This window comes from Staurois parvus, unplaced genomic scaffold (genome assembly GCF_062004578.1).
Source record: "Staurois parvus isolate SC_StPar_1 unplaced genomic scaffold, SC_StPar_1.0 ptg000186l, whole genome shotgun sequence".
NCBI classification, from domain to species: Eukaryota; Metazoa; Chordata; class Amphibia; order Anura; family Ranidae; genus Staurois; species Staurois parvus.
In genome coordinates, this window is record NW_028317982.1 from 7,725,133 (window position 1) to 7,749,826 (window position 24,694).

General features: G+C 42.4%; 1 protein-coding gene across 8 annotated transcripts in view; it reads right to left on the reverse strand.

Annotated features, from left to right (window-relative positions):
* Positions 1–24,694, reverse strand: part of PROM1 (prominin 1) — a 254,289-nt gene that overhangs the window by 117,013 nt on the left and 112,582 nt on the right. For all 8 annotated transcript variants that reach the window (XM_089677437.1, XM_089677434.1, XM_089677433.1 and 5 more), the window contains exons 3-5: positions 12,832–12,890; positions 8,068–8,094; positions 590–795 (exon numbers count right to left, since the gene is read on the reverse strand). In XM_089677437.1, coding sequence (XP_089533563.1) covers positions 590–795; positions 8,068–8,094; positions 12,832–12,890 — 292 coding nt within the window. The remainder of the gene's footprint in view (positions 1–589; positions 796–8,067; positions 8,095–12,831; positions 12,891–24,694) is intronic.

Sequence of the window (24,694 nt, forward strand, 5' to 3'; positions counted from 1 at the left end):
CCAAATAAAAAAAAAAACTCTCTGGCAATACACAGCAAACGGAGTATGTGCAGAGCTTATTCTAGGGCTGTGTACTAATGGTATATGAATTGGGGACAGTAGAAGAAAGGGAGGATCAGAGAAGACAGGATCAAACAGCCTTTTTACACACTGTGAAGGAGTAACCCCTTAGGTTCCACAGTGAGCATAACAAGCAAGCTTTACTACATATAAAGACTGATTTTACTGTTGTGGATTTAGTAACACTTTAAAGAAAAATGTAAAAACAGTTTTGTTACTAAAGTTTGAAGTGTCGTACCAAATAGTTAATGTACTGCATTTTGTATAATGGGCATACGTGTATTATGTGCACAATATTGTCTCAATAAAAAGTATTTAATAAAAAAAAAAATAATACTCATAATATTTTAGGGTAACTAGGGAGGCTTTATATTACTTTAGAATTTTTCAGCATACACAAACTTGTGTTCTAATTTTCCCAAGAGTTTGTGCTTTGTGGGGAGTTCCATAAGTAAGGCCACTGACAGTTTCATTGCAATATCACACCTACAGCCAGCATTCATTAGCAGAGACTTCAGGCACAGCTTACCTTATTAGCAGAGATGTCACAAACAGGAAGGTGGCGAAGCATCCTCTCTGACAGTCTGCATTCTTCTTTTGTCTCTGGTGCATCTCCCCGCCACAGTTATCACAACAGCGACACATGCAGAAGCATAGCCCCACCATAGGCATGAGCAGGAAGAACAGGACCCCAAGGGCTGTCGCCACAATGAAGCCAATCTCATAGTGGATTGTCTGAAATGAGAAAATTATAATGAATTTCATTGATGAAATAGTCTTGTAGAACCCTGTGTGCTACCTGGAGCAACCACATTCTGTCATTTATTTCTCTAGTGTAGGTTAGGAATAAAAGGAGGAGATTCTGGCTGTTAAATGTCCAGTCCTCCCAAGTGTGGCCAGGGACTAAAGCACAGAGATCTCAACAACAGAGTCCCCAAGAGGTAGATGAAATTGTCTGGGGGTTTAAAGCTGAACTCTAGGCAGATATAAAAGACACAAATGAATGCTGCTCTGTATTCATTACAGTGAAATCTGGGATAAAACTAAGGATACAACTGCTCTCACTCCACTTCTAACACCTATGCGGTCTACCCTGTGTAGCACTACCCCCTAAGGGGTTGCCTATGAATTTGGGTCCCCCTATAGTCCTGCACAGCCAGTCATTAAGTATTTTCCACACAAGCTTTAATCCAGAGACAGAAACCAGTCCTTGAGCATTGGTTTTGTTGATTATTGAGGGGATTAGAACTTGGATATGGTAAGGGGTTATAGGATGCCCAAGGGAACTGATTTCTGAGGAAAACTTCCTGAACTATTCACAAGCTTCTCTTCTCTGATACAGTCACTGTTGGAGTGCTAGCCAGCATCTCCTGGTTGTACCACCCCAGACGCTAGATGAACTTCTCTTTTTCACCCAGCAATCTGGAGACTTTCTTTCTGAGGTGGGGATCTGGCTCCTGTTGCTTTAATTGAGGTGAATAGTAGTGAACTAGTAGGGGGCTAATCTGGTTTATCACCATCCGCCCAGGAGGTACAGGTGTACTCACTCAGATCCTCTTCTGTACCACTTGCGAGTTGGCTGCTGCTACCAGTCCTGTCAGCTGGGCTGCTACATCCCTGCCATGGGGGTGGTCCTAGCTCAGGGGGGCCAGTGATTCTTGAGTTTTCTGCCTTTCCAGCTCCAGGCTCGCACGCAGGCCCCATTGCACTAGGCCTCCTGGCAGCCTTCCTCCTTCAGCCTCACATCTTCCTCTTTCTTCCACCCGACTCCTCTCACTCCATACTCCTGCCACAGAGCAGGCTCTTATACTTTTAAGGGAATCCCAGCCCCTTGCCAAGCCTTCTGCTGGGGATTAAGGTCCCTCAAGAGTGCAGCCAGCCATTCTTTCAATCTACCTACTGTCTCCACGGCCCTCCTCCGAAGCCTCAGAGCAGGGAGAAATTCTAGAGTGGGTTGGCCTGCAGAGTTTCTCAGCCCTGACCACAATTTGACCTGCTAGCCAGCTCCTGACTAACCATTAGGATCTAACTCCCCCTAGCTGCACTAGGAGGGTGCTACACCTGTAAAAGACAGAAGCATATACTTATCTATTCTGGGGGCACTCTGGTCCGGTCACGTGATCTCCCTTGCGCCAGCCACCGCCAACTGCAGGAGAGAGGAGAGAGCGCTCCAACAAGAGCTAGAATGCCTATATAGTGATGTCACCCATAGGCTTCCTCTAGGTCATCCATTGTCGGGGCTTTCTCCACTCCCCTAAAGCAGATGCTAGCTGACAGAGGGGAGCCAATCACATGAGCAGGCTGAAAATATGCGAGTATATGCATCTTTCTTTCACAGGGTAATTAGTATTGCTTTTAAAAGGGGGTGGGAACAGTAAATTTAAAGTGATAGTTTCCCTTATTTAACGAAAAAATAACAAACATGCCCTAATTACCTGCTCTGTGTAATGGTTTTGCACAAAACAGCCCTGAATCTCCTCTTTTCAGGTCCCCCGCCAGCGCTCCTGGCTCCTCTTCTCTTGTGGGTGCCACCATAGCAAGTGCTTTGCTCCTGAGCCGCTCTTTGTGTCCATTGACACACAGAGCACAGCTCAGCCCCGCCTCTTCCTCACTGGCTGCAACTGACAGCAGCGGGAGCCAATATCTCCCATTGCTGTCTCGAAGTCAATAAGGAGGGAGAGAGAAGAGAGAGTCTCTGCTCTTGTACACTGGGTTGAGATTGTGGGCTGGGGGGAGAGATGCACTTAGAAGGCTTTTTACCTTAATGCAGAGAATGCCTTAAGATTAAAAAAAAACTTCAGCCTTTAGAGCCATGTTAGGGTTTGTTGCATTCCGGAATTCTACTTTAATACATCATTTAATGTATTTTGGAAATACAGTGTAAGTACCTGAATTGGCTGCAGGAAGTATAAGATCTGTAAGCGTTACTTAAAGAACTATCACATCATACTGTATATGTTTGATGCTCCATTCCTCCAGGGTACAAAGTAATTATAGCACTCTGCCCATATTTCTAGAAGCTATGGAGGCTGAGATCCAGTATGTGACAGCATGCCCCAAGTTCCTCCTTCCAATTTCCAGCCATACCGCTTCAAGATGATGGATGTATGATTGACAGCGCTTTTGAGTCACCGTCTGTGTGCTTTCCCAATGCAAACACTGTCCCTCTGAATACAGAGGAGAGTGTGTATCAGTTTCACACTGCATAACACAGGCACGCTCACCGCAGCACTGTTCTGGTACCGCTCACACATATTTAGCTTGGAACAGCAGCAATGTGAGAACCAGGCCCCACTTCAAACTGTAGACAGACCACCGTCCAGGGTTTTCATAACAAATAGTACTTTAAAATCATTCATTCAAGCCTAATTCTGTTCTTTAATTAACTCTTACAGGTCTTGTCCTTCCTTCAGCCAGTGAAGGGAAAAAACAGAAAACTGAGAAGCTCATCTCTCTGTAATTCTGCTTGCTTGCACATGACTATGTCAGCACAACTGGTTGGCTTCTTGTGCTGCTTCTCCTCTCAGTCGGAACTCTGCTGTACATGGGAATGACTGGAGGCTGATCCCAAGTCAAATTCAGGTACTTACACTATGTATACAAAATACATTTAATGATGTAATAAAGTAGAAGTCCAGTCAAATCCTAGCGTAAACCTACTCCCACCCCCATTATAAGTTATATACTAAGTAAACTGTAGGGAAAAGACTTGTATATTTACCTATTCACTGGGCGCTCCAGGTCCAGTCATATGATCTCTCCAGTGGCTGGCTTCAGTGAAGAGTAGAGATTGATGACAACAGCTGTAATGCCTATGCAATGGTGATGTCACCCACAGGCTTTCTATAGGGTATTCATTGTCAACTGTCTCTCCAGTGAAGTCGGCACAGGGAGCCAATCATGTGACCAGAGCACCTTCAGAATAGCTAAGTTACATAGTTAGTCTGGCTGAAAAAAGACAAAAGTTCATCCAGTTCAACCATAAAAAAAAGTTATAATCCTACACCCACAATTGATCCAGAGGAAGGCAAAAAAAAAAAACCCAGCAAAGCATGATCCAACTTGCTCCTGCTGGGAAAAAAATTCCTTCCTAATCCCCCGAGAGGCAATCGGATATTCCCTGGATCAACTTTACCTATAAATGTTAGTATCCAGTTATCCATATATTTCTTCTGAATAGAGTGGTGAGGGGTTAGAACACCTATCACATTGCTGTCTCTGTCCCAGTGAGAGAGAGCCATCCTATCTATTTGCCCTGATGACAATTTTTACCAGGACTGATGGTGAAGGAAAAATGAGAACAGGAATAGAGGAGGAGGAGAAATTTTTCAGTGGGGACACCTTAGGGGGGTTTTCCCTGAAAATGTGACACCTGTGCACAAAATGGGGTGAACAGGAAAATGGTGGGTTCGCAGGCTGCAGTAACATTTTATTCTGTAAAATGGGGATGGGCTAAAATCTCTTTAAGTTATTATTCCTTTCTGTACCTCCCAGTGACAACAGATCCCATAATATCCTATCCTACTGTCACTGGCTATCACAGGGACAGAAAATGTAGGTGACATTTCCCTATCTTGGTCATGGACAACTGTAACATCTTGACATGACTGATTCTTATCAAGTATATCCAAGACTAGAAATGATTTTGGCTGGAGTTGGGCTTTAAATAATACATGGATCATAAAACATTTTTCGTGCCGTCTCTTTATAAATGCTGTCTTGGGCATCTGTCGAGTTCCCTCTGTAATTATTACAGCTCTGAAAAGGGCAGTATGTTATTTGATGGTAACATGTTATGCCTTTTTTGGGGCATTTATTTTACTTTCATATACTGCCTTAATGTAAAAGTATAGCAAAGATCTTAGATGCCCTTAATAATGAATATAAAGTCAGCTGTCACTCTGAAAGTATGGTATGAAGACACTTTCCTTTCCACCACTAGGCATACATGAGGCTCAACACACAAGTATTTTCATACTGTTCAATGTTTTCTGAGTCACGAATGTTAAAATAACCTGTCAGGTCGTAATTGTGCACAAACCAAAATTAACCCTTGAATTATACTATACAGAAGGCCTTGACTTCTCTCATTGTTCTAGGCTGAGTACCACTCCTAGTATTCAGTAGCCAATATAGGATCCTCAGAGGCCAGTAGGCGCTTCCATACTGGACTGTTAGTTGGCTTTGACCTTTGTAAGTGAAAGAAGGGTTTTTGTTTAAAAGAGTCTCTCCAGACTGGGCCATTTAGGAGCTTTTATACTGCCTGTACAAACTTACAGAGAACTGCAGTACCCCCTCCCACAAAAAGCACACTGATGCAGAAATAGGATTTGGCTATGGGTGATGGTCCCAATAATGTCTAGCTCCATCTCAGCTTAGAGAAATGTTATAACCTCTTGCAGTTGATAGGCACAATAAATCAGTGATTTAACCAGGTAATTTTAGCTCAATTTAAACTTTATTGAACCCTTCCCAGACTCCATACACCCTGCTCTGCAGACATCTCCTTCAGCTGGATGAGAAGGTCATGAATGATTCACCACTGTCAAAAATAATTCATATTGGCAGTATAACAAATTAGTGGCAGCACTGTAATCTCTAATAGACATTTGGACACTCTCCAGACATTTTGTCTCTGTACTGTGTCATTGTTTAAATTAAGGTGATTGTAATTATTATTTTATTATTCTATCTTGGAACCAGTTTTGTCCTTTAGTGTTCTTCATGACCTATATCTGCAAAGAGGCATATTTTTAAAGGGTCATTAATACTCAAATCTGGGTTTTCCTATGCAACAGTCTAAATTTGAGTTTCACATGTCAGTATTAGTATTTACAGGTGTTAGAAAATATTTGCTTAATCCATCATTAAGGACTGGATCAGGAAATATTGCTGTGTTTGTAGGTACCACCATGACCATGGCCTGGTCATTGCTTCCTGGCTGAGCCTGTTCAATGCAAAGTTCATTTGCCAGGACAGATTTGCACCCACTCCACACCTCCTCCAAACCACCACCATGCAATTTTCCTGAATGCAAATTTATATGTTTTTAGAAATATCTTCACAAGATTATTAAGTGGCTAGGTAGTGCATGAACACAATTTTATTTTTGTAGGCAGCATTTGCATTCCTGTAAATGACATTGAGACCCATCCACCATACTTGTACCAAGACACGTGGACACATAAGACCATGCTACTGTACTAAAACCAGTAAATAAGGGGTGATAAAACTGTATTAAGCCTACTACAGGCCCAGTACAGTAAAATCATTTTGCTTTAACCTCTTCCCAGCTGCAATCTGCAGATTAACTATCCTGGGCTTGATGGCCCATGTTGAAACAACTTTGTCAGTACCTCCAGCAGCAGCTCCATTTGACAGCTAGTAGTGTGCACAGGATTCCCCTATAACATAGCAATCATATGCAAGCTGTCAGGTTTGCTTAAAAACACACTTACCAGATTACCAAAGCTGCACCAGCCTGCAGATGGCAGTATGCTTCTGTTTAATATTGTAAGGGTAACATACAATTACATCACTATAATAAATAATGTTACCTTTTTTTTTTATAAATATGTCAACCTATAATAAAAACAGGATATAGTATTTATTAAACAGTGTTCCAAAATAAAAACCTTATAGGTCCTTGAAAAAATCTTAAACAATACGATACGTACATATCAGAGTTATCAAGTTAACCTTGCATACTGATGCTGTTAAATTTGGACTGGATCTAGGATGAAATTACTTCTGGTCACAAAAGGGTTAAAGGGGAAAATCTCATTAATCTTAAATAAATCCATATAAATGTACATGATGTAATGTAATTGGTATAATATTGTTTATACTTTTCATATTCACATTATCCTTGCATTTGGTTTGTCTCACAAATTCATAATGTAATCTTAGGCTAGGCTCAGTAATGTTCAGGGGCGGACTGACCATTTGGAAACTCAGGCACTGCCCGAGGGCCCGGGTCAGTAGGGGGCCTCAAGAGATGCCTCTGGTACCTTTTCCATAGGCTTTTTTGAGGTTGGGCAAGGACACAGGGGCCCCATGAGTTGTCAGTCCACCCCTGGTAATGTTTTAGAGTTTCTAAAATGTTTTCAGATTTCTTCTAGTGGAAGACATCTAGGGATGCAGAATCAATGCCTGATAGATTCTGCTGTTTGGTTTTCCTGAGCCAGCAAGCCAGCTTGTAGAAAGTTATTTCTCTCTTTATGTGGACCTAACTAGTTGCATACTTGTTTTACGTCAATAACTTCTTCATTCCTCCCAAGACCTCCTGCTCTTTAGCTCCCTTGTCACCTCCTCCCATACCTGCCTCCAGGACCTTTCCTGAGCCTCTCTCATCCTGTGGAACTCCCTACCCAAATCTGTCTAGCTATCTCCTATTCTGTCCATTTTTAGGCAATTCCTGAAAACCCTTCTCTTCAGAGAAGACTATCCCACCACCACCTAACAACTGTATTTCTACTTACTTCATCAGCTCATTCCCCACAGTTATTACCTTTTGTATCACTTGACCCTCGTCTTAGAGCTTACAATCTAACGAGCAGGGCCCTGATTCCTCTTGTACCAAATTGTAATGTAACTGTGCTGTCTGCCCTTATGTTGTAAAGCGCTGCGCAAAGTGTAGGCGCTATATAAATCTTGTATAATAATAATAAACTAAAAAATATTGAGGCGTGAGGAGATCAGCATAATAGCCCAGCAACTAGCATTTTTTATAAGGAATTCGGCTGTCTTGGTAAAAATAGGGAAATGGACATTGAGGACATATGTGGACATTTATCATTGCAGACAAGTAATAACTCAGAATCCCTTGCCTGAACTCGTGCTGTGCATATTGTGTTTTATACAGACCTCCCTTGGGTGACCAGACATTCCAAACAAATAGCACAAGATCTCAATTGCATCCAAAAAATATCAAACTGACAGAGTTCTAGATGGCATCAGACATACTAATGAATGCTGCTGGTGTACAATGTCACTAGAAAAGATTACCTGCAAAGTCAGGACAACATTCTCCGGCTGTGCCAGTCACAGCAGATGTGGAAAGCATGGAATGAAGAAGCAACAGTTTCAGCATAATATTAAAGAAATCAGAAGTGAACAAAACATGGCATGCCAATTGTTAAAATAAAGCTGTTCCAAAGATTACTAAAGGTTCTTGTGCAGACAAAGCCATGTTTTTTTTAATAATCAATTAAAATTGGGCTTGGATTAAACTTCAGAATGTTTAATGTTTTAAAAAAATATTAATCCAAATTTAAAATAAGATTTGGGTTTAGATATTGTATGGAATAGGTAATGGATAAAATACCAGTATTTTCCCAATAGGGAAATTTCCATGCACCTCCCATCCTGGAAACACAACAGAAAGTAAAAAGAGACTTCTCAAAGGTGAGGGAAAATCCATTTATGGAGAGCTTGTACTGAAACATATGTTGCCATTGAAAGGTTTCCTCTCTTTTCCTGTTTCGGTGACCAGTGAAAAGTGTTGGCTTTCCCCCGCTTTCTACAAAACTTAAAACTATATATTCTTTAAAAATGTAATCTCTTATTTAGGTTACTTTAAGCATAGCCCCGCTTCATGGGTTAACTGCTCATTTTGTCCAGGAGCTCAGAGAAAAGCTATACCTACCCTGTGCTTCGATCTTCCAGAAAACAGCGCTCCCCCACATCCAGCGGTGGACTGTTCCCGCCGTCCTCACGTCCAGAGCCGGAGTATGGGCTTGATGACATCAGGAACAGTCCATTCACAAGACGGCCAGCGTGCAATGGGGCAGGGGTAGTGGGGACCAGTCTTGTGCTCAGAGGATCGGTGGATTAGGTAAGTATATGTAAGCTTTCTGAACCTCTAGACAAAAACAAGTATTTAACCCATGCAGTGCTAGCACAGCCCCACTGCATGGGACAAAAAATTTTTTCCCGGAATTCTTCTTTAAAGTGGTATTAAACCCAAAAGCAAACACTAATTATATTGCAGCTTATTCATTCTTAGATGTGATGGCTGTATTAGTTTTCCTTTTTTAGGCTTTATTTCTTTTATTTTCACCTGGCGATCCTGACAGTAATTCTGTTGCTTGTCAACAGAACAAGCACTCCTGCAGATGTAGCAGTCAGAATGATGAGACAAACCATTTACCACTGACAGGGGTGCTTACAATGACCAGCGTTTATTTATTCATGTAAAATCTTTATCCAAAAAGAAAAAAAAACAGTTTCTGTAACTGGTTGTGTAACTGCAGTGTTAGCTGGAGTTTGGTTTCAATTTGTCAGTGTATCTAAATCTGCTAGTACATCCAACAGTCCCCTCCCCCCAGAATGACAATGCTGCTGTCGAAAGATGTCCCCAGTGCTCCTTCATCCAGAGCAGGGACACTCTAATACAGGAGGTGGGTTCTGGCCAAATTACAGGTGAAAAAAGCCTAAAAGGGAAATCTAATGCAGCCACAACATCTGATTGTTAAGCTGCAATATATTACACTTCTGGTTGTGGGTTCAGTACCACTTCACAGAGAAATGCATCCTTGCATTATTTTAATTCTCCCCTTGTTGCTTCCTAAAAAGCTGAGACTTGTTTTGCATTTTTTTCTTTCACAGTCACCCCTCCCTTGCCTTCATTCTTGCCTAGGCGATAATGATACAAGCCCTGCTTCCTATGCCTCCTGGCATGTCCTCTACCCCATATATCCAAGGATGCAGCGCCTGCAGGAGGATGTACCTGGTGGTACATCATCAGGGGGCTGCTGGTACATCATCAGGGGGCTGCTGGTACATCATCAGGGGGCTGCTGGTACATCATCAGGGGGCTGCTGGTACAAATCAGGGGGGCTGCTGGTACATCATCAGGGGGCTGGCTGCAAAAAGCCAGAAGGGACAGACGGCTCCCGATACCACATAAAAAAAAATCTTGTTTTAGAAATGACATTGTGGTGTAAAGTTCTTCTTTCATTTTTCAACGTATAACATTGCAAGTAACTATAGGGGCTACTGTTATGGACTCCCAAATGTTGACAGGTCCAACATCAGAAAGTTGACATTACAACTAATGTCATACCCCAAGTGACTGCCACCATTCAACTTAAAGCATTGGCACAAAAGCCACAAATAATACTCATAATTTTGTAATATCTGGAAAAGATCAGCTTCTATTTGTTGCCTTTTGCAGGGCAGAAAACTATTCACTAGCTTTCGATCCTAGGAGAAAAAAAGCATTAAGAACATTTGACTAGAAGAGTTAAATTAATTGTAAGGGTTTTTTTTTTTATAATGACAAAAATGTTATACTTACCTGCTCTGTGCAATAGTTTTGCACAGAGCCATCCCGATCCTGCTCTTCTGGGCCCCCACCAGCACTTTGGGCTCCTCCTCCTCTCCATGTGCCACCATTGGAAACCACTCCCTATGGTGGCACACATGCGGGCTCAATCCCAAACCATGCTGTGCATGTTTATGGACACACACAGTGCTGCTTGGCCCTGCCCTCCTCTCCCTCATCACTGGATTTGATTGATAGCAGTAGGAGCCAAGGGCACAGCACTGGATTGAGATCAATTACCAATAAACCATTTAGAAAAAAAACAACATTCAACCAACAGAGAAAATGGGCTAGCACTATAGGCTAAAAACATTCAACCAGGAGAGGAAATAATATGAGGGAGACCTCTGCATTGTGTACATAATACTGCAGAGTGAACTACCATACAGAAACATCATAGAAACAGAACTCCATTGTTAGAATACTTTACTGGACTGAAACCCTTCACAGGTGATCACAGGTGAGTATCAGAGCACCTGAGGTAAACAAAGGAGTTCAGTTTAGCATCTGTTTAGTAATCCGTACAATTTTATTCTATGTGGTTTGTTGGTTCCCAGTTCTTTCTATGACAAGCTGTTGGGTGCTGTACCAGAGACTGGGTGCATAAAGGTTTGTTAGCGTGATGATAAGTTCTAGGAGCTCATCATTCAATAATGGGGTTGATTTACTAAAACCGGAGTGTGCAAAATCTGGTGCAGCTCCACAGAGAAACCAATCAGCTTCCAGGTTTTTTTTTTTCCCAAAACTTAGTTGAACAAGCTGAAGTTAGAAGCTGATTGGTTACCATGCATAGCTGCACCAGATTTTGCACTTAACTGTTTTAGTAAATCAACCCCAATGTCTTGAAAAAATCCACGGTGTAAAATCTATGACATCAACAGCTCTGCCCAGTGAGGCAGTAAATAGTGGTATTTGGGGGTGTGAATGATCCCACCGGAATCCGGAGAGGTATATACAGGTGGAATGGTGTTCATCTGATGTAACGCTCCCACGTGTGTTTCCTCATTGCCTGCTGGCATTGGGTTTCAAAGAAACTGGCGCTGTCATTGGTGAAAGATTCCGCTTCCAACACCAACTCAGATGAACTGTCTAACCATAAGAGGGCATATGCCTCTTCCAAGGAATAGGCAATATAGGCACACAATTACACCTTTCTAAAAAAAAAAAAAAAAGTATAAATTTTTTTTTTAACCTCTTGCCGTCCCGCTTCTGTACATTTACTGCAGCAAGGGCAGGTACAGTCATTAATATATATATATGAAAGCCTGCTTTCGGGTCTGCACCCCCCCCCCCGCTGACCCATTCTGTGACTAGACACAGCATGACTTTGGCTATGATTTTGGCTGAAGTCAGCTGATCGGCTGTGCTCAATCACACACAGAGTAATGTGTATAGTGAACAGTGCTCTCGCTGTTTTTTCTCCTTGTAAAGCAGGGAGAAAAAACAGCCATACAGTAAAGTAAAGCAGCACACATTACACTTCTTAGGTACACAATTAACCCATTAAGTGCCATTATATGTTAACCCCTTCCCAGCCAGTGTCATTAGTACAGTGACTGTGTACAGTATTAGCACTGATCACTGTATTAGTGTCACTATTGATGTCAGAGTCAGTCAGATAATGTACCTCCCATCCAGCATCAGCTAGCAACAGATTGCCCACCACACTGTCATAGTCCCAATGTAAGTCGCTGATCCTACTAATTACCAGTATAGCATCATAGCTGCATAAATTCAAGTATATATACTATAGTTTATAAACGCTATAAAACGTTTGCACAAACCAATTACTATACACTTAAATTGTTTTTTTCCAAAGACATGTAACACAAACAGAAACAAAACTGGAAAATTACGCAGACTACATACCTCACATGAATAAATCTAAAATATATCATTTTTAAATTCTAAAATGCAGACACCAAAAGCTGGTTCACACTGGTGCACTGCGGTTTGCTTGTGGTTTTAGATGCTCTCCTGTTGACTTCTATTAGACTATATGGTTTCTGAAGTGCTTCAAAGACTTAAGACTTAAAACAACAGGTAGACCACACATACAATCGTGCACTGATGTGATCCCACTCCAAAGCTGGCAATAGATGGATCAAACTCAGCCATATTCAGCAGGGACCTGCCAAATTTCAATCCATCTATAGCCGTTCCTGCTTGATAGAAGTCAATCTAACAATCGACTACTGTCAAACAGGAATATTGGAAAACTTTTGTTGACCAGCGAGTGCAGCATCTGCTCAGTGTAGTCTGACAGCAGAGAAGACTATATTAATTGTTATTGGAGGTCATGGCACTGGGTGTACCCTTTGCCTGCATAGTTTGTACTGAAAGGTGTCTCTCATCTCAGAAAGTTGGGAGGTTTGCAAAAGATCTTCCTACTTTTTAACATTGCTACATACAGCTATTTTAGTAAAACTGCAGTTTTAGATTACCTTTTGATAGTCACTGCGTGATGAGCCAAACTTCTGTACTGCTATCCGCTTTACCAAATCTGAAAAGTACAAATGAAAAGATTGTAAGAATGATATCATAGCAAACAAAATACTTAACGCAGGGGTGTCCACACTATGGCCCTCCAGGTGTTGAGGAACTGCAAGTCCCATGAGGCCTTGCAAGACTCTGACATTCACAGGCAAGACACCCAGAGGCAGAGGCATGATGGGACTTGTAGTACTTCAACAGCTGGAGGGTCATTGTTTGGACACCCGTGAGTCTTAACGTATACAGTACTTAACATTAGCTTTCGGGCTCTGTTTTTAAACCAAGATATGAAAACACTCTAAAGCTCACTTCACGCTTTACAATCTGAATAACTTCCAGCACCTCCCGGCCCTTTAAGGGCTTTGGGGTTTCTGATCATATGACCACCGTGGTTGGCTATCAGCCAATTGGATCAGCTTCCGATCGCAAGTAAAGAGTGGGAGCTTTCTGTTAGCCACTGGTAACTGTGCCAGGAGCACACACGGTGCGCCCTCTTGGCACAGTTCTGTTTATCTTTAGGTATACATATATGCGTTAAGGCCCACCCACCGAAAGGCCACATATGCGTACAGCCGGTGGGAAGGAGTTAAACAAATTTTTTTAGCAACAAATTTGTAGTGCAAGCGGCTGTCTGATTGGATATATATTGAACTGGATAATTTAGGTAGGTCTTCATATTACATAATTTTGGTACACCTAAAGTTGATTATACAAGAACTGAACAGTCAGACTGTTACGTATATGGTGAGCATAAGGGTGATGGTGGGCTATAAGTAAAACATTGTTGGTCATAGCAACCAATAAACAATATATGTTTCCCACAGCACATTTTTTATTCCCATTGTGTTTCCCAAGTGTTCAATCTGATTTTACACAATCTTTGTCTGTAATCAACATAGCTATGTAAAGGACACATAAACAATATACAAATATTGTAGAACAGGTGTACATTGGAGCTATAAAAATGTCAACCTGTTGAATATGGGCATAGTGACTACATGACACAGAATTCAAGGAATTAAATATTTGGGGATCTTTACAAAGTTTACAAGCTTTAAGATCATTCTGATTAACAGAAATAGTCCTGGAAATAACTTAGATACAATGCAGAAAATATTATTTAATTTTACATTTTGACCATACATGTGCTTTAATTGACCCTGTGGTCTCCCCACTTTGGGCGCTGTGATGGACAAGCGCAACTGGTTTCGGGATCCTCTCTTGCTGTCAGTGCTCCCGGGTACCTGTAAAACTGATTGCCAGGAATCAGCAGTAGGGATAGCCAGATCTGTATGGCTATACTCAGGAAACAGGGACCAAATTGTGTATGATTTTAAGTAAGATTTATCAACAGTAAAATCCATCCAAACACCAGCACACAGCAGATATGAAAACATAAGTGACCCCAAAACCCAGTGACAGAATAGTTACCTAATCAACCTAACAAACGGAAAGCCTAACAATTATATACAATATATAAAACATGGGGAATACAGAAAAGCAGTGGAAAACTGGAGGTGCAGGGAGCAGATGGGAAGGGGAACCAAAACTGGGATGAGGAGCAAGGGGGAGCAGGTACAAGGCAGCAGGGTACTGGGTACAGGACAGAAGCAAGGTGAAGATCAATGGCAAAAAATCTGGCAGCCGCCAAACACTGGAAATAGAGACAGTATTAAGGAAGGATCTAAATACTCTCCCAGCACCCAGCATCAGGTGGAAACTGATTACTGGAATCTGCTGGCTGCTAAGAGACACTCGCTGGTGGACACTGGAACTACAACCTTCCACTCTGGGAAGCAATATTGCCACCAGCAGGTGATATAGGTCCCAATACTGATGGTCCTGCAGCCAGGTCCTTTTACATGTATTAGGAGCACTTACAGCAGCTACTATAAATAAAGGCTGCAATTTGGGTTGCATAATTAGTGCTCATGTGCAAATCAAAGTATTGTCCTTTGAGGTGCACATAATGTCAGTTCCTGCAAAACTGTAGTCCTGATTTTACTCCTTATTAACCCTTAGTTAATCCAAATTAGTTTTTAGTAACTCCTTTCTCCTCCCTTTTATGCTTTTTTTGTTGTTGGTACTAATAAACTTCTTATTTTTGTCTATTTTCATTGTTCCTTTTTGGAGTCCAACATTACAAAAAAATATACACAATATTAAAATACCAAACAAACTAAAATAAAACAAACGTTCATTTGTGACTGTCTGCTTTCTACCAGCAACATCATTTTGATGCTTTTATAAAAGAATCAAATTCCAGAATAAAATGAGCCATAAGCTACCTTAGTTTTAAGATTGAAAAAAAAACATTTTGATTATCATAACGAAAATAGAAACTTCTCCCTGTTTTTCCACGCTCATGATGACAAAATCACACCCCATTCTCTTCCCTAATCCATTTAGTCTCCTAGGGACCAAAAAGTGGCATCCCTAAGCCTAGAGCTACATGGTGGATTTTTAGCAGCTCAGTTGCCCAAGTAAAGTCTCATGTGAATGAATATCCTTGTTTGTATCACATTACATAGATTTAATAAGATTTTCAATAACATAACTGAGTAGCAATAATCTCCTGTCTTCTCATCTATAGACCTGAATGGGAGCAGGAGACTAATCACCCATTTTAATCTCTCATTTTGGATATTTTTGAGTGCTTTTTCCATTCAAGTATACTCCTGTGGAATGAATATAATGAGACTAATTAAACCATCAGAAACAATTTCCTACGCTAGCAAGAAAGTCGGAACAGCAGGACATTTAAAAAAAATTGTATGTGCGGCCATAAACTAAGGCCAGCGGATAGAAACTGTCCTTTCTGCACCCTGTGCTGGCCCAGCCACTACATGTGTATGCACAGTCTGCCCCAGCTCAGTCATGGGTTCAGGGAACGTTGTTCCATCACTGGATGGGATGCAGTGTATGTTCAGTTACATACATTGACAGGGCAGCATTTCAGGTGATGGCTAACCCCCTTGACACTCCAGCTGCAGTAAGGCAGCCCATTCATTGATCAACTGTATTGGTGTGTAGGATTTAGTCTGCTGGTGATCATACACCTACAGTGTTAGGGAGGCCATACTATAATCATTTTTTTGTTCAACCAGCGGGTTGAAAAAAATGATCTGATTCCCCCATCTACACATTCAAGGTGGATGGGGGAATCACTCCCATTGCGCTCATGCAATCTGATGGAGGGAAGCCTTCCTCATCGTCATATTACAATGATTAGTGTTGCTAGTTATAGCCAAATATAATGAGCTGATTGTTCAGAAGTTGATCAGTAGATCGACTTCTGTACAATCAGGGTGCCCATACATAGATCATAATTCAGCTAGTCTCTGCAGAAACAGACAAATTTCAGTCCATTTATGGCTGGCTTTAGCTAAATAAAGGAGGGACATAATTCTTTATAAGTAGGCCTCCATGGTTATTCCAATTAAAGGGTAAATATGCAGGTTCTTGCATTAGACCCGTTGTGGCTGGTTCACTTTAAAGTGAATGTATGCTTTGCTCATGCAGAGTGCAGCAACAGCTTTTAATGTGTGATCGGCCAGCAGATTATATCCCCCTTCTCATCACTCCACCACCACTCCATTCTAGCCAGAAGTGAAAAGAAATCCCAATTTGTCTAGGACTCGGGCTCACTCCTCCTGTTCCTCCCATGTCACAGCACTAGTGTTTGGTAACTGGCTGCTTCCAGCATTGTCACATGGATATGGGGATAGAGTCTTCAGCCCTGTGTAAGTGATGACTTGGAACTTAAAACAGGTTCTCTTTTTCCCTTCAGTGGCCAAATGCAATGACTGGGGAATGAAGGGGAGGTAAGTATAAGCTGCTCATGGAGCTGCAATTAGACTGAGCCTGTTATTTTGCCCTGCAGGAACGAAGCAGACGTTCGCTTTACTGCTAGTGCAAATATTAGGTTAGGACTAACAATAAAACGACTATTTCTGTAAAAATATTTTAGAGGAAAAATCATTTATATTTTCACAGTTAATTGTTCCTTACTGTGACAGGTACCCTAGATTCAGAACACTCCTACTCTTCATATTTTTGTTTGTTTTGTATCAAGAGTAAGCAGGTAACCTTCCCACCTGCAGATGGCCTAGTGCCATTATTGCATAGGAAGGGGAGTCTCATAAGGGAATTGGTCCCTTAGGCAGGCCGTACATTATTCAATTTTCTTTCCTTCAACCAAGGTTTGAAGGAAAGAAAATTGCGTGATTCCTCCATCAACATAGTCAATGTTGGGGAAGCCCTCCTGCTGAGCTATTGTATTATGACAGCGGGAGGTTTCCCCACCATCAGTATACATTGATCTCTGCTGCTGGATATAGCTACCAGCAGTGCTTGTACCAAAAACAAACACAGACAGGCTGGTTGTACTGAAGTCGATCAATAGACCGACTCCAGTACAATCAGCCTGCCCATAGATGGATCAGAATTTGTCCGGTTCCTGCTGAACTGGCTCGGATTTTGATCTGTACTTTTGGCTGTGACCTGTTTTCAGCTGACAGCAGACTGAAGCCCTCTGGCAGATGACGTCACTCAGCCAGCCCAGGCTGGGGAAATATCCCAACTTTAAACTCGGGATCCACCCCAGAGTCTGAAGCGGCACCTGGCTCAGGCTCTCAGCGAGCCCCTGAGAGCCTGAGCCTTCTGCTCTCTTCCCCTCCACAGTGGGGCAGAGCAGACAGCGGTGACTGACAGTCATTGCTCTCTACTCAGAGTGGATGTGAGAACTCAGTGATCAGTGGTCATGTAATTGCTGAGTTCTCACACTTGGAGCCGGCAGGGGACAGATGCAGCATCGGACTAATGCTGAGTCCACCTAGGTAAGTATGATTTTTTTTTTGTAAAACAAAATACTTCTCTTTTAATGCATCATGTGCAGGAGCATTGTCCTGGTGGAGAATCTGCTGGCCGATCACACATTAAAAGCTGTTGCTGCACTCTGCATGAGCAAAGCATACACTTGTCAGGCCTGAGTTCCAGTCTTCTCCTCCAAAACAGATTCCTGTAATCTTTTCAGAATTTCCAAGTAACAATGTTGGTTAACACTTCTTGCATCATGGCGGACATCTTCCTGCCCCTCCTTAAACCGCCTATGCCATTCAAAAACACTTGATTTCTTCATGGAACGTGCACCATAAGAATGTTGCAACATAGCTAAAGTTTCCCTTGCACTTTTGGCAATTAATATGCAAAATATGTTAATCCGCCGCTCCAGATTCCTGTCTCTCATTTTCTGCCAACAACACGTATTTCTTCTACTACTCCGTAAACAATGATGAACTGGTCCGAGACCCAGGCGGGTGCAAGAACATTTCAGAACACCCTTGAGTGCGAATGGCTGTGTGAATCACACACCGTGGATCTCCAATATGGGTCCACAACTTTATTAAGCGATCACATAGTTACAGCAAGAGCATCATTTCGCAGCCTCGCAGGACCCTTTCATCAGGCATGTAAAGGGGTCCAGAGAGGCTCCAAAACATTGCTCTTGCTGTAACTATTGTGGCAGTTCTGGGCACTGTCACTATGAGAATCAAGGTTATATCCCAGGATTCTCAACTAAACAGGTTGAGGGGCTCCAGACGGTTTACTTAATGCAGAGGAAACTTGCTTTTCTGTTTCCTCATTTGTTCATAAAGTCCGTTTTGGGATCTGGAGCCTGGAGATTACAAAGTGATCTGGGAGGGATGAAATCTCCAATCCCGGGTCCATGTTTTCTTAACCCCCAGCACACTAATTGTACAGGTGTGTGCAGGGCTAATAACCTGACTAGGGTTCTGGGCTCCACCCCGGCAGACAGGAGGTCATTGCCCAGGAGTCAGGAGAGCTCCACCTAGGAAAGGTGAGAGCCAGAGCAGCAAGGGGCTGCTAGCTGTATAACTGAGAAAGCCAGGAGGCTGAATCTTTGTTTTTTTGTATTGATGGTGGATACCCCTGTGTGGGAAACCTGTATTGTGTGTAACTTTCTTTTAAACAAAATTGGGCAAAAACGTCCCTTAAAAAGAAGAAATGCGAGTGGCTGTGTGCTTTAAAAGCTCTACCCGTGATGCTAGTTCTCACACTATGTAATCGATTAATAAAACTTTGGACCCATAGATCCATAGTGTGCTGGTGACGTCCTCTGACTGCTCTCGGTTCCAGCCAATGGTCGCTGCAGCATCTGCTCACATAGACAACCATTTCTAAATGCAGGAACGTATTTGTTGGGATTGTGCACTCTGGATGTTTGACTCGTCATCACCACCATAGTGCTTGTATAGACCCTTTTCATCAAGTATGAATACGATGACAGCAATGGCAGAGATGCCAGTGACAGTTTTGTATTTAACAGTGCAGGATCCAAGGCTGTCATCCTAATTCTGACTTCACTACATAGTCTGTCCATAACCTGGAACAAGCATACAACCACTAAAGTATGAAGTTCAGGTCCCTGATTTACCAGATAGTGGAGTGAGGATTCGGATGGCAGATTAAACAGTCTTTATATAATAACTAGCTGCAGTAGTGTGCATTATCCAGAAAACTTTTACAAACATAAGAAGGTTACATAAGTGCACATTTAGCATACCCTATATGATTTAACCACTTGAGCTCCAGAGCATTTACCCCCTTAATGACCAGGCCTCTTTTTGCTACTCGGCGCTGCACTAATTCAACTGATAATTGCGCGGTCATGCAATCCTGCACCCAAACAAAATTTACGTCCTTTTTTTCACACAAATAGAGCTTTCTTTCGGTGTAATTTGATCACCTGTGCGCTTTTTATTTTTCACGCTATAAACAAAAAAAGGCCAAAAATTTTGAAGAAAAACAATATTTTTTAATTCAGCTATAAAAAATATATAGTAAACTCAAAGTTGGTTATAAATTTAGGCCAAAATGTATTCTGCTACATGTTTTTGGTAAAAACAAATCCCAATAAGTGTATATTGATTGCTTTGTGTGGAAGTTATAGCGTCTACAAACTATGGTATAGATACTGCAATTTACGGCATTTTTCTGCTATACAGCGCTGCGCTAGTTTAACGGACAATTGCACGGTCATGCAATACGGTACATAAATGAAATTTACATTCTTTTTTTCCACACAAATTGAGCTTTCTTTCGGTGGTATTTGATCACCTGTGCGGTTTTTATTTTTTGCGTTATAAAAAAAAAGGCTGACAATTTTGAGGGAAAAAAAGCAATATTTTGGACTTTTTGCTATAAAACATGTCCAGTAAAAAAAAAATGCAAAAATAAAATTTAGTCATAAATTTCTGCCAAAATGCATTCTGCGACATGTCTTTGCTAAAAAAAAAAACCCAATACGTGTAAATTAATTGGTTTACGTGAAATTTATAGTGTTTACAAATGGCGGGAAAGATACTGGGATTTTTAGGGGTTTTTTTTATACTAATAATGGCGGTGTTCAGCGAATTATGCCAGCGATCAGCGACTTATGGCAGCGACCAGCGACTTATGGAGGGACTGCGGGACTGCGGCGGACATTCTGACATTGGGGGGTACTGACTTGGGGTCACTGACATCCCCAAAAACACTAATACAGTGATCAGTGCAAAACAAAAAACACTGACACTGTACTAATGGCAATGGGGAGGAAGGGGTTAACTTTATTTTGCAGGGAAGGGTTATAGGAGTGAGGGGAGTGTTTTACTAGGGGGCGGGGGTGTGTACTGGGCGGGACAAGGCTGATCGAGAGAGATAAACTGTTCTTTCTCGATCAGCTCATCCTCGAGCTAACAGGGAAGTGACAGACAGCACAGCTACTGCAGCTGTGCTCTCTGTCACTGATTGCCGCCGATCGCCGGGAGATAGCCGCTAAGGAGCGGCTGTGACCCGGCGACTGACATCTGCGGCGGTGATCGGCGGGACAAATAGGGCGGCGGCGCACCTCGCGCGCGCCCCCTATTTGTTTACAAAACACACGTTTTAAAACGTGGTTTTGCCTGCGAGTGCCGCCCTGCCGCCGTATATGTACAGTGGCTGGGCGGCATGTAGTTAAAGTGTACAAGGCAAATCAAGCAATTTGCAAATATAACCTTACACTTTTTCCCTGTCTCCTGACGTTCCTGCAGAGCACTTCTGAAAATCTCAGCAGCATTCACATTTCTTTTCTCATGGCAGATAGGGGTGTTTGAAGAAGTATTTAAATACAGCAGTAGATGTATCATAGAAAGCATCCCATGTATCTCTACAGGTATGTATGCTGTGAGCCCTCAATTTCCTGCAGAGATTTGCAATGTACAAGCACATGGGATGCTCTCCTTTCATAGAACAACCGAACTGCAGGATATTTGCATTCCTTCCCTTCCCTCTACCGCTGCCAATCTGTGTCTAGGGAAGAACTGTGCTTCAGAAATGATTATTTTAGGACTTCAAGCTACAGAGAAGGTGAGGTAAGGGATTGGGGAGCAACATCACAGCTTCTTCTACAAAGTTTAGCTTACTCTTTAATTCTCCAAGCAGCCAGCACTTGGTATATCAACAATCAGATTATTGGAAATTTCATACAGAAACATACTGAAAGAATGTGAACCACCATTAAATATTAATCATGCTGATGATGCAAGTGGAGTTATAACACGCATTAGGCCCGCGTCTTTGTCCATATTCTATCATTAACTTGGGGTGAAGAACATTTTTTGTGTCTCCAGTTTAAAAATAATATTTTTGCTTCTGCTGAGCATAACTAAGCGGAAGGGATAGTTTAATATTTCTCCCCAGATATACATTTTAATACCAGGCTTGTTCTAAGTCGATTCCCTTCAGGTTTCTGGAATAACGTGTACATACACTCACTGGCCACTTTATTAGGTACACCATGCTAGCGAAAAGAAAATCTCCTCCACACCATTACACCACCAGCCTGAGCCGTTGATACAAGGCAGGATGGATCCATGCGTTCATGTTTTTTACACCAAACTCTGACCCTACCATTTGAATGTTACAGCAACCAGTCTGCCCATTCTCCTCTGACATCAACATGGCATTTTCATCCACACAACTGCCGCTCACTGGATATTTTCTCTTTTTTGGACCATTCTCTGTAAACCCTAGAGATGGTTGTGTGTGAAAATCCCAGTAGATCAGCAGTTTTTGAAATATTCAGACCAACCAGCCAGTCTGGTGCCAACAACCATGCCATATTCAAAGTACTTAAAGTGGAGCTTCGCCCAAAAGGAGAAGTTCCACTTTTAGCCTTTGTCCCCCACTCCCCATTAAGGATTGGCACCGTAAAGTAGCGGGTACCCAAGTTTGACAGGTACCCACTCCCACTTCCGCTGGATGCCCACAGTGAAGATGCCAGCACCAGGGAAAGAAATCCCAGTAGATCAGCAGTTTTTTAAAATATTCAAACCAACCAGCCCATCTGGCGCCACCAACCATGCCATGTTCAAAGTCACTTAAAGTGGAGCTCCACCCAAAAGGAGAAGTTCCACTTTAAGCCTTTGTCCCCCATTCCCCATTAAGGATTGGCACCTTTGGAGAGCGGGTACCCAAATTTGACAGGTCCCCGCTCCCACTTCCGCTGCGATCGCCTAAGGCGATCGGAAAAGGAAGGTGCCCTCCCCGTAGTCTTCTGTGACATGTGACAGGTCCCAGAAGACTACGGGACCATTCACAAAGCGCAGCACTTCTCACGCATGCGCAGTGAGAAATACTGTGTGAGCTGTGATTGGTCACAGCTTGTCACATGGTACAAGGCTGTTGTGCATAGCTTTGTACCATGTGACCTCTGTGATCATTCACAGATTTCACTAATAGTAAGCAATGATGTCAGCAAGTGACATCTTGCTTACTACTATTCATGTGATCACTGATTGGCCAATCAGTGATCACATGATCGGGACCTCACACAGAGGTCCCGTACAGTGATCGATGTTCACAGGACACAGCAGGCACCGGATCGTGGTGCCGTGTGCTACCAGGGAGCACGCACAGGCAATGGATGTGGGAGGACGTTTATAAACGGCCACCGGCTCCTGCACTGCTCCCGTCCGGCCATTTATATACATGGGCCGGACAGGAAGTGGTTAAGCCAGTGGACCCTAAAGGAGAAGAATGGCTCGTTTGGCTGTAGCTCTCTGCATTTTGTTCTGCACTTCTGTGATCTTTTTTCAGTCGACAGCAGGCTAAAGCCATCTGACATCACTCAGCTGATCCAGACTTTGGAAAGGTTCTGGCTTTTGAGTCAGAATCCACCCAGATGCATGGACCGACAGCTGGCGCAGCCTCTCAGCATGTCGCTATGCCTGAGCCAGTCTCTCCTGCCCCCTTTAAGGCCTGGTGCTCCTGTGAGTGTTGGCGGGGCAGAGCAGGGAACCAGTCACTCTCCAATCTTTAATCTCTTAGTTCTCGGTCTCAGAGTTGGCGGGGGACAGATGCAGCAGCGGACTGATGCTGCATCTACCTAGGTAAGTATGTAGGCTTGTTTTTTGGTATTCCTGAACTTCTCTTTCAAGTGACCAAAAACAATATACAATGTGATAGAAAATGTAGCAAATGATTTATTAATCACTTCAATATCGGGCATTTTCAACCCTTTCCCTGCCCAGGTCAATTTGCAACTTTCAGCAATGTCGCACTATGAATGATAATTCCACAGTCATGCAACACTGTACCCAAATGAAATTTTTTCACAAAAATAGAGCTTTCTTTTGGTGTTATTTTATCACCACTGGGTTTTTTTACTTTTTACTATATAAACAAAAAGAGAGAAAAGTTTGAAACCCCTCTGGTCATCTACTGTAGTATGTCCACCGTCTCTGGTCATCTCCTGTAGTATGTCCACCGTCTCTGATCATCTCCTGTAGTATGTCCACCGTCTCTGGTCATCTCCTGTACTATGTCCACCGTCTCTGGTCATCTCCTGTACTATGTCCACCGTCTCTGGTCATCTCCTGTACTATGTCCACCGTCTCTGGTCATCTCCTGTACTATGTCCACCGTCTCTGGTCATCTCCTGTACTATGTCCACCGTCTCTGGTCATCTCCTGTACTATGTCCACCGTCTCTGGTCATCTCCTGTACTATGTCCACCGTCTCTGGTCATCTCCTGTACTATGTCCACCGTCTCTGGTCATCTCCTGTACTATGTCCACCGTCTCTGGTCATCTCCTGTACTATGTCCACCGTCTCTGGTCATCTCCTGTACTATGTCCACCGTCTCTGATCATCTCCTGTAGTATGTCTGCATGTCCATTGTTTTTTTTTTTCCTGTTTTCCACCTCTAAAATCTAGGTGCGTCCTATGGAGCGAAAAATACGGTATGTGATTTTAAATGCTGTCAGTGACACACTTTAATGGTGTAAAGACAAAACAGACTATCCCAAGGTTTAGTTTTCGGATGTTGTCCTTCACTTGTTTATAAATGATGTAGCAGTTGAGATGAAAAAAGCTGCTTTTTCTGTGTCTGCGGATGAAATCAAGTTATGTAACATTCCCCAGTGCGTGACAAGGCTTAGTCAGCGGACAGAACCTCTACTGTGCGCAAGGTGATCTTTGTTCTCTGCAGCAATTCTCCGTCAGGTAAAGGGGAGCTCTAACCTGCTTCTCACAGACATTCGCCTTTCTAAATTATTATAAAAAAAAGGTTGAGATCGGACATTTATCTTTTTGCTTATACTATGCTGAAATACCGCATGTGCTACTACACTTTCAATTTTACCACTTGATCTCGGGAAGGTTTTACCCCCTTCATGATCAGAGCATTTTTTTTGCTATTCAGCTACATTAAACTGGTGATTGCATGGTCATGCAACACTGTACCCAAATGAAATGTATATAATTTTT